General features: G+C 45.3%; 1 protein-coding gene across 1 annotated transcript; it reads left to right on the forward strand.

Annotated features, from left to right (window-relative positions):
- Positions 1 to 1062: 1062 nt before the first annotated feature.
- TMX1 (thioredoxin related transmembrane protein 1) lies at positions 1063 to 8584 on the forward strand. Its single transcript, XM_068682271.1, has 8 exons — positions 1063 to 1240; positions 1330 to 1445; positions 2172 to 2217; positions 2693 to 2821; positions 4157 to 4202; positions 4500 to 4601; positions 4681 to 4750; positions 5556 to 8584. Exons 1-8 carry the CDS (start codon positions 1095 to 1097, stop codon positions 5732 to 5734), a joined length of 834 nt encoding a protein of 277 aa, XP_068538372.1. The 5' UTR covers positions 1063 to 1094; the 3' UTR covers positions 5735 to 8584.
- Positions 8585 to 12246: the final 3662 nt, after the last annotated feature.

The following is a 12246-nucleotide window of genomic DNA, read 5'->3' on the forward strand; positions in this document are numbered from 1 at the left end:
ATGCCAAAATTAAAAAAAATCCCAAATGCTGATTTATTCCTTTCTCTGCCCTCCTCTAATGGCTGCTCCAGACGAGCTCTCTCCACCTGCCAAAGCCCTAAATTGTGGGATATTAAATTATGGCAAAAGCCCCTGTGAAAGATGCAGGGAAAGAAACGATCCAGGCAGAAAAGGTGACATTACCACAGCCGTTTCTGATCGAGAGCTGGCAAAAACTTTGTGGAGAGGATGTATGCAGTGATACGGCTTAGTGGAGGACTTTAGTTTTAGGTCAGGGGTTGGACTGGGTGATCTTGGAGATCTCTTCTAGCCTCGGTGATTGTGTGATTTGGTGATATGTATGTATCAAAAAAAAAATAAATAGATTAATTCCCTTGAATAGCTTAAGGTATCAACAAACTGGCCAAGGGAGGTGGTGGCGTCACCGCCCCTGGGGGTGTTGAAGGAGAGGTTGGACGTGGTGCTTGGGGACCAGGTGATCCTGGAGGGCTTTTCCTACCCTAATGATTCTGTGATTCTATGATTTTAACTCTTGAACTGCAATGAAATGACACATTTTTCCCTGTGACCTTCCAGCTCAGCCTTGCCCGCTTCCTCCCCTCCCCAACCACCACAGCCCGCCCCAAGCACCCCCAGCTCCCTCCCCCTCAGGTAGAAAAAAGGACACAGCACACATTCACAGCCTTTGTTTCAGCTTTTTATTCACATTTAAACGTCTGCCCGTGGGGTATAAAGGAGAAGAAGCCCCATACGGCTGGAGCATCTCTGCAACATGGCGGCCCCCACCCCCCCGCCTCACCCAGCCCCTCCCAACATGGCGGCGCGCACAGCCCTTCCCGCCTCACCCATCCCGCTCAACATGGCGGCGGGAGAAGCCCAACCACCCCCCATTGGCCAGCCGCAGCGTCCGCGAGCCGTGATTGGTCAACCCCACCCCCCTTCCCCGCAACTCGACGCCCTATAGGCTGCCCCTCGCCTTAACCCCGCCCCTCTCCCCGCCCACACGCGCGCGGTGGGCGGAGAAGGGGGCGGGGCGTGCGCGATGACGTCAGACGCCGAGCACGCTGCGGAAGGCAGAAGCGCGGCGGCGCAAGATGGCGGCGGTCGGGTGGGGGAGCGCTCTGCTGGCGCTGCTCCTGGCGGCCGGCGGCGCCGCCGCGCTGGGCAGGCCCAGCCCGGTGCGGGTGCTGTCGGACGGCACGTGGAGGGAGCTGCTGCACGGCGAGTGGATGGTGGAGTTGTGAGTGTTTGGGGGACCGGGGTGGGTAATGGGGAGGGAGAGGTTCTGGGAGGCGCTCTCCCGGTGATGGTTCCCGTGTCCTGCCGCAGCTACGCGCCCTGGTGCCCCGCCTGCCAGAGCCTGCAGCCCGAGTGGGAGAAGTTCGCTGAGTGGGGGGAGGATCTGGATGTGAATATCGCCAAGGTGGACGTCACGGAGCAGCCAGGTGGGGCGGGGAAACTAAGGGGTGGGGGGCATGGGGGGGCGGCTTTGGGGAACTGAGGGAGGTGGGAGGTGGGGTCTGGGCTCTGGGGGGCAGCTCGGGCACCGGGCAGTGGGATGTCCGGGCTGCTGGGGCACAAAATGCAACAGGACGGCTTCTCTGGGAGCTGAATGGGAAGGCTTCGAGGAAATCCTGCTTCTTATTCTTTAAGCACTATGCAGACTTAAAAATTTGCCTTCAGTCTTTTCTGTAGCATTAATATAAGGGAGTGTGAGCAGCAGTTTTCTTTCTGCTGAAGCTCGCTTCCCTGATCTACTCCCCTATTCATGAGGGATTTGTAGAAACTGCTGAAGTTGCACCTGTGAAGGTGCTTTCTCTGAAGGCATGCAAGAACTTCTGAAACTTGCCTCACTCAGGTTGTTTTCGGTGAGCACTGGAGTCTGCACCTCCTTGTGGACAAAAAAAAAAAGCATATTTGAAGAGCCACAGCCCAAATGTTGAGCGGAGTGGTTACACTCAGCCATCTCTTCTCTTATCACCTGTGGAGAAGTTTTCTCCCATTCTTCATGGCCTCTTCCTTTAGAAGTTGTGCTGTACTTTGATACACACAAGTTCATGCGGCCACCTAGGAGCGGCTGCTTTTATTTGGGTGTATAATAACAGTTCCAGCTCTTCCTTTTATACAACAATTCTGTACTTCTCTGAATATAACTTTTTTTTTTTCCACAGGATTAAGTGGGCGATTTGTCATAACAGCTCTTCCTACCATCTATCAGTAAGTATGCAGTGTGACTTTTTGTTTGAAGAGGAAATAACTTTTTATGCTTTTTTGGTGTAAGCAAATGAGATTTACCGTGCTTTTTAAAAACATGAGTTACTCTACACAGAGACATCCATTGCCTTATCTCCAGTGACCTTACAGTGCCACCAGTGCTTTCCTCCTCTTTGCCCTCAGGCCATATTTATTCCATCTTTTCATGGGTGTTCCCCTTTTGCAATCTTTTCTCTGTAGTTTGATATTAGTGCTGCTGGGTGGCAAGTGCGTTAGGAAGATCATTATCTCTGGATGGAATTGCAGCCTGAGCAAACCAAGATATGTGGAGTCAGGGTTCTTAGAAAACAAGTCGGAGCCAGTATCATCTACAGCAAAGCAAAACTCAAAGGAAAAAGGGCGGGGAGGGAAGATGTTGAGTGAAAACAAATGTTTCAGCTGCCTGAAATAAAGGACTTGTTCTGTGGTTCCTTTACAGCTGTAAAGATGGGGTGTTTCGGAAATACCAGGGCGCAAGAACTAAAACTGATTTCATCAACTTCATCAGTGACCAGGAATGGAAATCCATTGAGCCGGTTTCATCGTGGTTTGGTCCTTCCTCTTTCCTGTAAGTTTTGGTGTGATTTTTATAGTCCCTTGTTGTCAAACACGTGCGCTTGAAGGACGTGGTGGGAGAGATGCAGCACGTACGTGCTCCACCTGGTGCTGCGTGGGGAAGGACGGGTCAGGACAGGCCCTGGGTTGTTAACAGCTCACGCAGCAGCTCAGGGCTGTGCACAGGATGTGTTCTGTGGCTGGGAAATGCTCTCAGTGGTTACTGCATGCGCTGCGTGGGGGGGGAGAGGGGCGGCTCCAGAGCAGTCGAGTAACTGAGCAGTACGGCGTGGTGGGAATGCGATTGGTTGGGGCAAACGAACCCAATTGTTCGTGGTTTTTCTTCTCATTCAAGAAACATCAACTGTCACTTGCAGTGACTGACCTGTGCTGACTCTACTGGGGTTTAAACCGGTTTGGGATTATTGGTTCACTTCATGAAGTGTTATGCTAGATTGAAATCTTACATTTTTGTCTTCTAAGAAGCTCAGCTTCATTATGTTCTCTATTTACAATACTACTTGAATTTCCAAACCATGTAATTTTCTTACAATGTAGTACCCCACCACCAAGGAACACATGAAATCGGGTACTAATTTCAGGATTAGTAGGTTTTCTCTTGGAAGTGTACAGCACAGCTCCTTTGAGCATGCTTAAAGGAGTGTGTGCAGGTCTTTATTCATGCCTGCCTGCTTCTGCAGCTCACCCATTAGCAATTTCTGTTGTCTTCATGCTTTGATTTCTCCTTTTTTATTTTTTATTTTTACAGGTAGCCAGTGCTTTATGCCAAGTTTCACAGTAGCAGGGAAATGTCAGAACCAGCAGAATATCTGTAGCAGATAGCCTGGTCTTTTTTTACTTGTATTTAACACAAAGCTGAACTCAGCTGCCTGAAGTTCTCTCAGTTCTTACATAACCTGAGCTTTTTCAACAGGTTCTTTGTTTTAGTATAATGTCCAGATGATTCATTATTAGTATATGTTAGGATCTTAAATGGAGTTCCAGCTGGCTTCTCAGAAGCTGTTGATCCATATATAACTTAGAATATAAACACAAGTAATTAAAATTAACATGCCAGAGGGCCAAGTCAATGCATTGGTGATTGTCCAGATGTGGAATATCCTGCAGGGTGATGCTGGTTCTAAAGATAGCTTCATGGGAAATGGGTGCTTGCTGCAGGAGAAGACAAAACAGAAGATAAAAACCAAAGTAGTTAAAAGGGAAAACCAGGCATGAGCAGAGAATTGTTCTATGTGCCCCTAAATAGTGACCAGTCAGGCAAACTAGAAGATTACAGACATTTGACTGACTTGGATGCTTTCAGTTATTTTTTTCTGCTTTCTTTCAGGATGAGCAGCATGTCGGCTTTGTTTCAGCTGTCGATGTGGATCAGGGTATGTGCTCAGATCTCAACTTTGTTTCAATATTTAGGATATTCAGCTATCTGTGAAATGACTGTAAGAACTTCTTTACTGAAAGGGTTGTTAGGCACTGGAACAGGCTGCCCAGGGCGGTGGTGGAGTCACCATCCCTGGAGGTCTTCAAAAGACGTTTAGATGTAGAGCTTAGGGATATGGTTTAGTGGGGACTGTTAGTGTTAGGTCAGAGGTTGGACTCGATGATCTTGAAGTCTCTTCCAACCTAGAAATTCTGTGATTTTGTGTGACTCTCCTGTTTTTTTTTTGTTCTAGCACTGCCATGGTTATTTAACAGAAAGCATTGGAATACCAGTTTGGGGCTCTTATGCCATTTTTGCCTTGGCAACGCTGTTCTCAGGACTGATACTGGGACTGGTAAGTGAACCCCTTGAAGCAGAGTGGCTCGTGTCTGCTGTGGTGTCTTTGCTTTAACCCTGTCTTTCTTTGGTTTCAGATGATGGTGTTCTTAGCAGACTGTCTGTGCCCTTCCAAAAAACACAGACCACCGCAGTACCCTTATTCAAGTAAGCCTACTATTTACTTCAAATTCAGTCTTGAGTAAATCTTACTGAATACAAATTGGTGCAGAACTTGGGGCTACAGAAAGGAGATTTAATGGAGAAGTTTTCACACGTGACCGATGCTGTGCTTTAACTGCAGCTTTTGCCCTTTAGGGTTTATAGCAAGAAATTATATTTGAGGCTAATGCTAAACTATTGCTTAAAAGCTGTGCTTTAGGTGATAGAAAAATGGTATTTTTGCTGCATTTTTATACCTACAAGTTCTAAAATTCCATATTTATATGGAATTTAATGAGAGCTTCATCCTGTGGAGCTCTCATTGCCCCTAAAACAGAAGCAAATTCTGCAACTAGGAAGCAAAGTGAGGATTAAAAGGGGACTCGTGTTTCTGTAGATAGTGAGTGATTCAGTTTGGGGTTAGTCTCTGGAATCTATCAAGGTAATGTTAAAATACATGGAAGAAGATCTGAATGCTAGCTTGTGTTTTATAGAAACCGTACTCATTTTTACCAAACTGGAAGAAGTTTTTTTGTTACCTTGCCTGGTAGGCTGTAGGCTTTAATACCTGACCTGTGGGTAACTTCATGCTAGCAACAGTTCTACCAAAGGTAGCAATTTAAGTAACTGTTACTGGGAAGTGCTACCTGGATTAAGTTCATCCACATTCTGTGCTAGTCTGTGATACTTCTTAAAAAAAAAAAAAAAAAAAAAAAAAACAAACAAACAAAAAAAACAAAAACACCATCACAAAACATCTCACTTGTTACTGGTATTACTTTCTGTATGCCTGTTTTCTTTTCCCTTTAAGAAAAGCTAGCTCCGGAGTCAGCTCACCTGTTGAAAAAGCTGGATGAGGAACAAGAAGCGGATGAAGAAGACATCTCAGACGATGAAGCAGGGGATAAGGAGGAGTCTACCAGAAACTCGTCACCAAATGCTGTACGACAGCGCCCAGTGAACCCTGCTGGGACAGCGGATAAATCTTAGCATTATTTGCATGCAGGATTAGTGCTCGTGAGTCACCAAATCAAAAGGAGTTAAATGTCAAATCCTTCAGCTCGAAGAGAAGAGTGACTCCTATCGTGGTAGTTCTGATGCATTTCACTAATTCAGAATTAAGTGTCTTCGGTATCAGGTATTCAAAACTAAAACTTGCTGCTGCACATGGCTGGAACTTCTGTCTGTGTGCAGAGGAGTACCAAGAAATGACGTGGCTTCTCAAATGACTTGTTCTGTAGGGATTTTTTTTTTTAATAGAATGTAAACCACTCTATTAGGGAACATTACCAAGAAAAATGCACTAACCTGTTTGCTGTCAAAGCATTCAAAAAGGTTTCTCAGTATAACTCCTATCTAGTTGTGCTCTGAAGAAATGCTGAGGGGAGGAGTTCCTTCAGTTACGGGATGTTTTCCGGGCTTTCTGCGCGACCAACTTGTGCTTTCTGCTACGACAATGAGTGCTACAAAAACCCCAGTCTTCTCCAAAGAAATGAAGGTTGCTGCCTTCGTCTAGAGGAACAGAAAAGCAGAGCTTGTCAGTGCAGTCCTTACGGGTGGAGGTTACAAGCAGCAGCGTGTGTGACACAGGCAGGTTTCTGGTAAAACTTGAATCAGTTTTCTTTAGAAAAGGCTATAAAAAATGTATGAACCTCTTGTTAAAGTGTTCTGCTCCAGAGAAGTATTACAAGTAGCACTATGAAGCCTCAGTGGTAGGGACAGCTTACACGCAGGGTTCTCTGCTCAGTGTGAGTCCCATCCGTGTGTCCCTCTGTAGGACTCTGCTCATTTTTAATACATCGTTAATAACGGCTGCATAACCAAATCCTACTGCAAATCCAGTCGGGCTGTACCTGGTCTGAAGCTGAACTGGCTGCTAAATTTCTTTCTCCAAAAATTCATCTTTTCTGTTTTCACAAAACCACCTTGAAACAATATCTCCTAGTTCTTTTAAAACAAAAGCAAAAAAACCTGTGACCTACTGTTTCCTGCCTGGTATTTGTTTTCACTCTGCACGGAAATGAATGCACATGAGCATTGGACTAGTGCTATCTTGCATCAGTTAAAGATTTTTCCATGTTCTTTCAGTTAATTTCCAAAGTATTTGCAAGGGAAGGGTTGGTCTTACGCTGAGCATGCGTGGGGTTTTGACAGGCTTGTTCTTGTTGGTGTGTTTTTGTTGTTGTTGTTCTAATTTTTAATTATTCGTCTGAGTGGGCTTACAGGACTGGCAGTTGATAAATCTGTGCCAGTAACAAACTTGGTTGTGATTAAGACCACAAACAGAAGTTCTCTTGAAAATGTTTTCACTGGCAGCAGGGCTGTTTAAAGCCGGGCTCTCTTTGTGATTAATAAGAAGACAGACCATGAAACGAAAAGCTAGTAATGAGTTTTGTGGGGTAGGAGAGAAACATTGGGGGCAAGAAGATTCAAAGCTCTTGCGGGTGAATGAGTTTACTTAAAGCTGTTCAAAAAAAAAAACCAAACAACTCTTCTGTTTTTTTGTCAGTTCTAAACACTTTGTCAGTTGCATTTTAAGTACATCTGACAGGTTATAACTCGGCGTGCGTGTTGTGAATGGAAAGAAGTGATTCAGCTGTCCAAATAGCTGAGTGAATCTCCCAGCAAGTCCTTAGATGAGTAAGAATGAGCTCTTATATAAGAGCCTGGAACTTCCTCCTTGGAGTTTTTTTTTTCCCTCCTCTCTTTCTGAACATTGGTGCTCTAGAATGACTTTACTCAAGTGCTGGGTTACGTGTTGACAAGATACAACTGCGATGCTTGAAAGGATCATTTTGGTTAAAATCCAAGTGTTTCTGCCATTAAGTATCAAACCCCTTCCTGGTGTTGGAACAAAGACGTGCGCGTGCCATAAATGCCATTAAGGTGTCGGTCTTGTAGGATTGCCTTAAATTCTCTGAACGCTTTGTGTTAGCCTTTGTAACTAGGAAAATTAAGCAATAAATCTATGGTGTACTGAGGGGAAGTAGGAGCACTTTGATAAATGGTGTATTTAATTAGTTTGGAGAGGGCTCGAAGACGGGACACAAATGCTGCATGATCTTGGTAGAAAAAAAAAGATGAATTGTTTTAAAAGTTGAACTCTGTGGGCAGTGAATATATTTAAATGTAGCTGTTAAAAATGCAGAATTTTTTTAGGGTTTTCTAATTTTTCAGTTACTTTATAACTGGTTGTGCAATACAGGAAGTATATACTGGTAACTTTTGTCTAATGTTTTAAGTTCAGAAGAACAAATGCGACCTTTTTTCCTTGCTCTCATCTTAGACTCCTGGTTTAACAAGAACTTCTAGCACTGATTTACCTTGCCTTTGCCTTCTGCACTCCTACCTTTTTGTACTGCCTCCCTGCCTTAGGCAACTGATTGAATTCCAAAACTGCCTCTTACTCAGAAGTGTTCTGAGTTGCTGGAATCCAGCCCCTGTTGCAGACCCGTGCTTGTGATCGGTGTAATTTATGCAAGTGCTGTTCTAATTATCCATAGGCAGCCTGCGTGTGCTGATCTCTGTAAAACTTGCTGTTCATATTTTTAATAATAACATAATTTTGTCCTGTGAATATTGTTTCTTTTTTTTTCCATCTGTATTCAAAAGATGTTTACTGAAGAAGAGCAAAGGTTGCCATGTAATAAATGTGCATAAGAGCCTGTCCTTTGTGTGCGTTGATGATGCTTGAATATCAGTTTTACACAAGTCAGACTGTGTCTGTATCCTCGCCTTGACCAAGCACATCCAGTGTAATTCAGGAAGGAATAAATTAATTGTAATGGTGTTTTTTTAATATTTCAGAGATTCTTCAAGTAAAAAAACATGAGCTTTGGATTCCTGTGTTCAGTGTTTTGTTTTTTTTTCCTTTTTTCCTTTTTTTTAGGACAGTGTCTGTATAGCAGAGGAGCAAAACTGCAGCTGTTTCCATGGAAAAAATTGCTGTTACGCTCTCGCAAATGAGCCATTTGTGATAAATCTCCTTGAAAAGACAAGTCTGAGGAATTCTTTGGACTAAAGCTGCGCTGAGCTACTTGTGGTCTTTAGCTGAGCCTGGCTTGGGTTTCTCGTGGTAGCGTGAGTCATTTTGGTTAGATGATTTTTACGGTTTGGGAAGGAGCTTTCATGCATACCAGGCTTAGACACTGATGGTTGAGGAGGGGAAAAAAAAAAAAACTTGTGTTGCAAAAAGAATGTAGGCTAGAGTTGGCAAATGCTGTTTAAAATTCAGCACTTTGCAACTTCTTTGCCTGAAATCATGTTGTGTATGCATGCAAATCGCTTCAGCTACGGCCGGCTGCCTCCCCTCTTCCACCTACACACTACATCGCATCCCAACAGCTGAAGTGGCCGGCGTCAGAATGTTTCTGTTAGTGGGGAGCTTAAACTGGAGCTGTCCGAAATGAAGGAGATATTTGGGGGCAAGACGAGGATTTGCTCCCTTGCTTTCATCCATCTCTTATGGAAGAATGTGGTAGCTGCCTGTGCATGCTCTCTCTGTGTGGATTTTTCTGGAAAAATGCAGTAATATTCTGCAATCCTTCCCCAGCAGGAACAAGAAATATGCACTGCCTGGGGAATTAGTGGATACTCATAAAAGCCTGACTTCCCTACTCTTCCACTCAGTGGATGACGTGCAGCAGAGAACAATAACCAGCCCAAAGCAGCTAAAAGTCAAATATGCTTAGCTAATCCCAGCTATTTTAATTATCTTGGAGGGAAACAGAAAAGGAACTGTCTGCTTAGCTGGCAACTGGGGTTTGCCAGATTGCCATCAGCCATGGGTCTGCTTTTTGAAACTGGAAGAGTTTCAGTTTTAACAGTGACAGGGAAGGAGAACGTTCAGCTATGGCATTGGTTCAGTGTTCTGCACCACCAAAATAAAATGTCAACTTTAAGACTGTAAAGTCTTAAAAGGGGGGAGGCTGTCTCCTGACACTTTTTTGCATCAGCTGAAGTTCTTAGTTTGGCCCGAAGAGCATCACCTTTGGCTTTTTCTTCCCTGAATTTTATTTCTGGCTAATGCCCTACAGTCTGCTGTTGGGTCAGATTTTTTTTTTATTTTTATTTTTTTACCTTGCTGACCTTGCTAAGAAGTTCTAACTTCACTAACTTTCTAGGAGAAGAGATTCTTCCTCAATCTGCTCTTTTCCTTCAGGTTTCTAGGTTTAGCACTTTAATACCTTACAGATAAGTATCATTTCTGTTTAGCATTGCTTACAGCCTTTTTCTTAACTGATACAGAAAGCCAAACCTTAGGTACACAGCTGATCTTCAGTAGTCATCTTTAGCCTGTGAAAGGAATAAATGTATTTCCTTTATCTGATGGAGTAGAATATATGCATTATCCTCGTGTAAAACTTGCTGTATTTCACCTTAACTTCCTGTGTGCAAAATCCACCCTTCCAAAAAGCTTCTAGAGCCCTGTTCCCAGCTCCTGCTATACCCAGTGAACTGCGATTCTCCTCCTGCTGCTGCCCTGCTGGTAGGTGCCTCCTTTGTGCTGTGGCCAGAAAGTGCCAACAACTGAAGGAATGCTTGGTGTTGGGGTCCTGTGTGGGCCAAATGCGAGGCAGATCAAACACCCAGCCTTTCCTGAACTGGGGGCTGATGTTTTTCTCTAGGAGACCCCATTTCATCGCATGGCCATGGCACGTGGACCTTGAAGCATCGTGTGCAGGAGCTGGGTTCTGGTAGCTGCTTTATGCCTGTATAAAACCGGTGCCCTTAAAATAACAGAAATTTGTAAAATAGCTGTGAATCTCTGCAGGAAAAAAAAAGTCACCAGTTAAATCTTCTGCGTCTTGCTTCGGAAGGTTCATTTATAAGTTAAATGGTGACTTCTAAACCGAGAAGCTCTAAAAATGCGAGATGAGAAACCATTAATGCAAGATCATCAGTAAAGATAAAATTTGTTGCCTGTGCTTCTCCTTCCAGCGTGTTTCAGCTATGCTTTGCTGAGCCCGAACTGCAACCCCATTTTTTTCCCCTGTCTGACTGGTAATTCCTCAGGAAGGATGTCTCCGTGTCCTTGGCACTCAGGAGAGCTGCTCCCTCTGCATGCTTGCTGTATTGAGACTCCACTTCTGTAATTTCAGCCACAGGTGAGTGTGTGCGGCACGGCAGTGACACTGGGGGCTGTTTGCCCATTATCATCATCATGAGTTCCCTCTGTTTCCATGCAGCTCAGAGCTGCAGCTCGCACCGGTGCTATAAATCCCTTCCAGCTGGCTCCTCGGACTATCCAAGTTCTCTCTCTTCCTTGCCACTGCCCGCTGAGCCCAGCTGATTTCCTCTTGTAGGCCACCTCAGCCCTGAAGTCTCCCAGGAAAAAGTCACATTTCCATTATTTCTTGCCATTTTCCAACTGCAAAGCTGATTTCTTAGGTGACTGGAGGTGAGTAAACGTGTTCTCCTGCTCCTCTCCCCATCCCCTCGTGAAATATTTGGGAAGGCCATGCAGCGTGGCCTTACACCAAGCTCTTTTTTAATTATTATCATTCAAGAAGGGCTTTGTTAACAAAACTTGAGATGAAGCACTTGGCATTGAGCAGGCTTTGGTGTGGGCTCTGTGTGCACCTGGTCAGAAATAGAAATTCCATTTTTATGTCCCCTGTGTCTGTGGCCAAATTTCCCAAAGGCTTTGAGTCGCCGAAGGATCCGCTGTGAGCAGTGGTGCTACAAAACGGGGCTAATTGATGAAATCTGTTTTGATGGGTGTTTTCGGAGCCCTGGAAGCGGGTGATGGATCCCTTCTGGGATCTGCTGAGCCTCCAGCTCGCTGCCAGCCCAGCCGCAGGAGGTGAGCCGTGGCTGAAGCCAACCCGAGTAGCAGCGGGGTTTTTGTTGGAGCTTTCCCTCTATTTTTTAGGCACGAGAGACGGAAAGAAGCAGAGCTGTGTGTCCCGACGCTTTGCTGGAGCTGTGCAGTGATGACTAAAGGAGCCCAAAACGAGACCTCGCCGGGCTGGAGGAGCCGGTCAGCCCGGGGCCGGGTCGGAGGCACCATAAAGAGGCCTTTTTTTAGAAAACGCTGACTAACTCCAGTCCCTCGGCTGGATTTATGCGAGGCACGTGGTGTCCAGATATGCCTCATTTCTCTTCTGCTCGCTCAGGAAATGGTGAGCCTGGCCGATGCCTGCAGCAGCGGTCTCAGCTCCTGCTGGAGGGGACTTTTGGGGAGAGATTTGGCCAGGTGCATGTAGTGCTGGGTGTGTGGAGCTCAAGGGCATCACTTTTTTGGGGTTTGTCTGCTGCAATTAGGGACTCGGCCAAGCTCCAAAGCCCCAAAGAGAAATCTGCTCCAATTTGGGTATATATGCAGACAAATGTTTTGGAGCTGAGCAAAGAGTTAACTCCTATCTCTCCTTCCTTATTCACAGCAGCTGGCTTTCCTTCAAGATTTTGGGGTCATCCAGGAGAAAACAAGTGCCAGAAAGGCCGGGGATGTCCCCAGCAGGGGCAGTGGCCTCACTGCAGGGATCAACTCCTTTATTTTC

Source organism: Anas acuta, chromosome 5 (assembly GCF_963932015.1).
Source record: "Anas acuta chromosome 5, bAnaAcu1.1, whole genome shotgun sequence".
Taxonomy (NCBI): domain Eukaryota; kingdom Metazoa; phylum Chordata; class Aves; order Anseriformes; family Anatidae; genus Anas; species Anas acuta.

What these genes read in the sequence shown, in the direction of transcription:
- TMX1 (XM_068682271.1), top strand. Translation starts at nt 1,095, where the DNA reads ATGGCGGCGGTCGGGTGGGGGAGCGCTCTGCTGGCGCTGCTCCTGGCG. An exon ending in GGACGTCACGGAGCAGCCAG is followed by an intron (nt 1,446 to 2,171) that starts GTGGGGCGGGGA and finishes TTTTTTCCACAG; the next exon opens with GATTAAGTGGGCGATTTGTC. An exon ending in GCTCTTCCTACCATCTATCA is followed by an intron (nt 2,218 to 2,692) that starts GTAAGTATGCAG and finishes GTTCCTTTACAG; the next exon opens with CTGTAAAGATGGGGTGTTTC.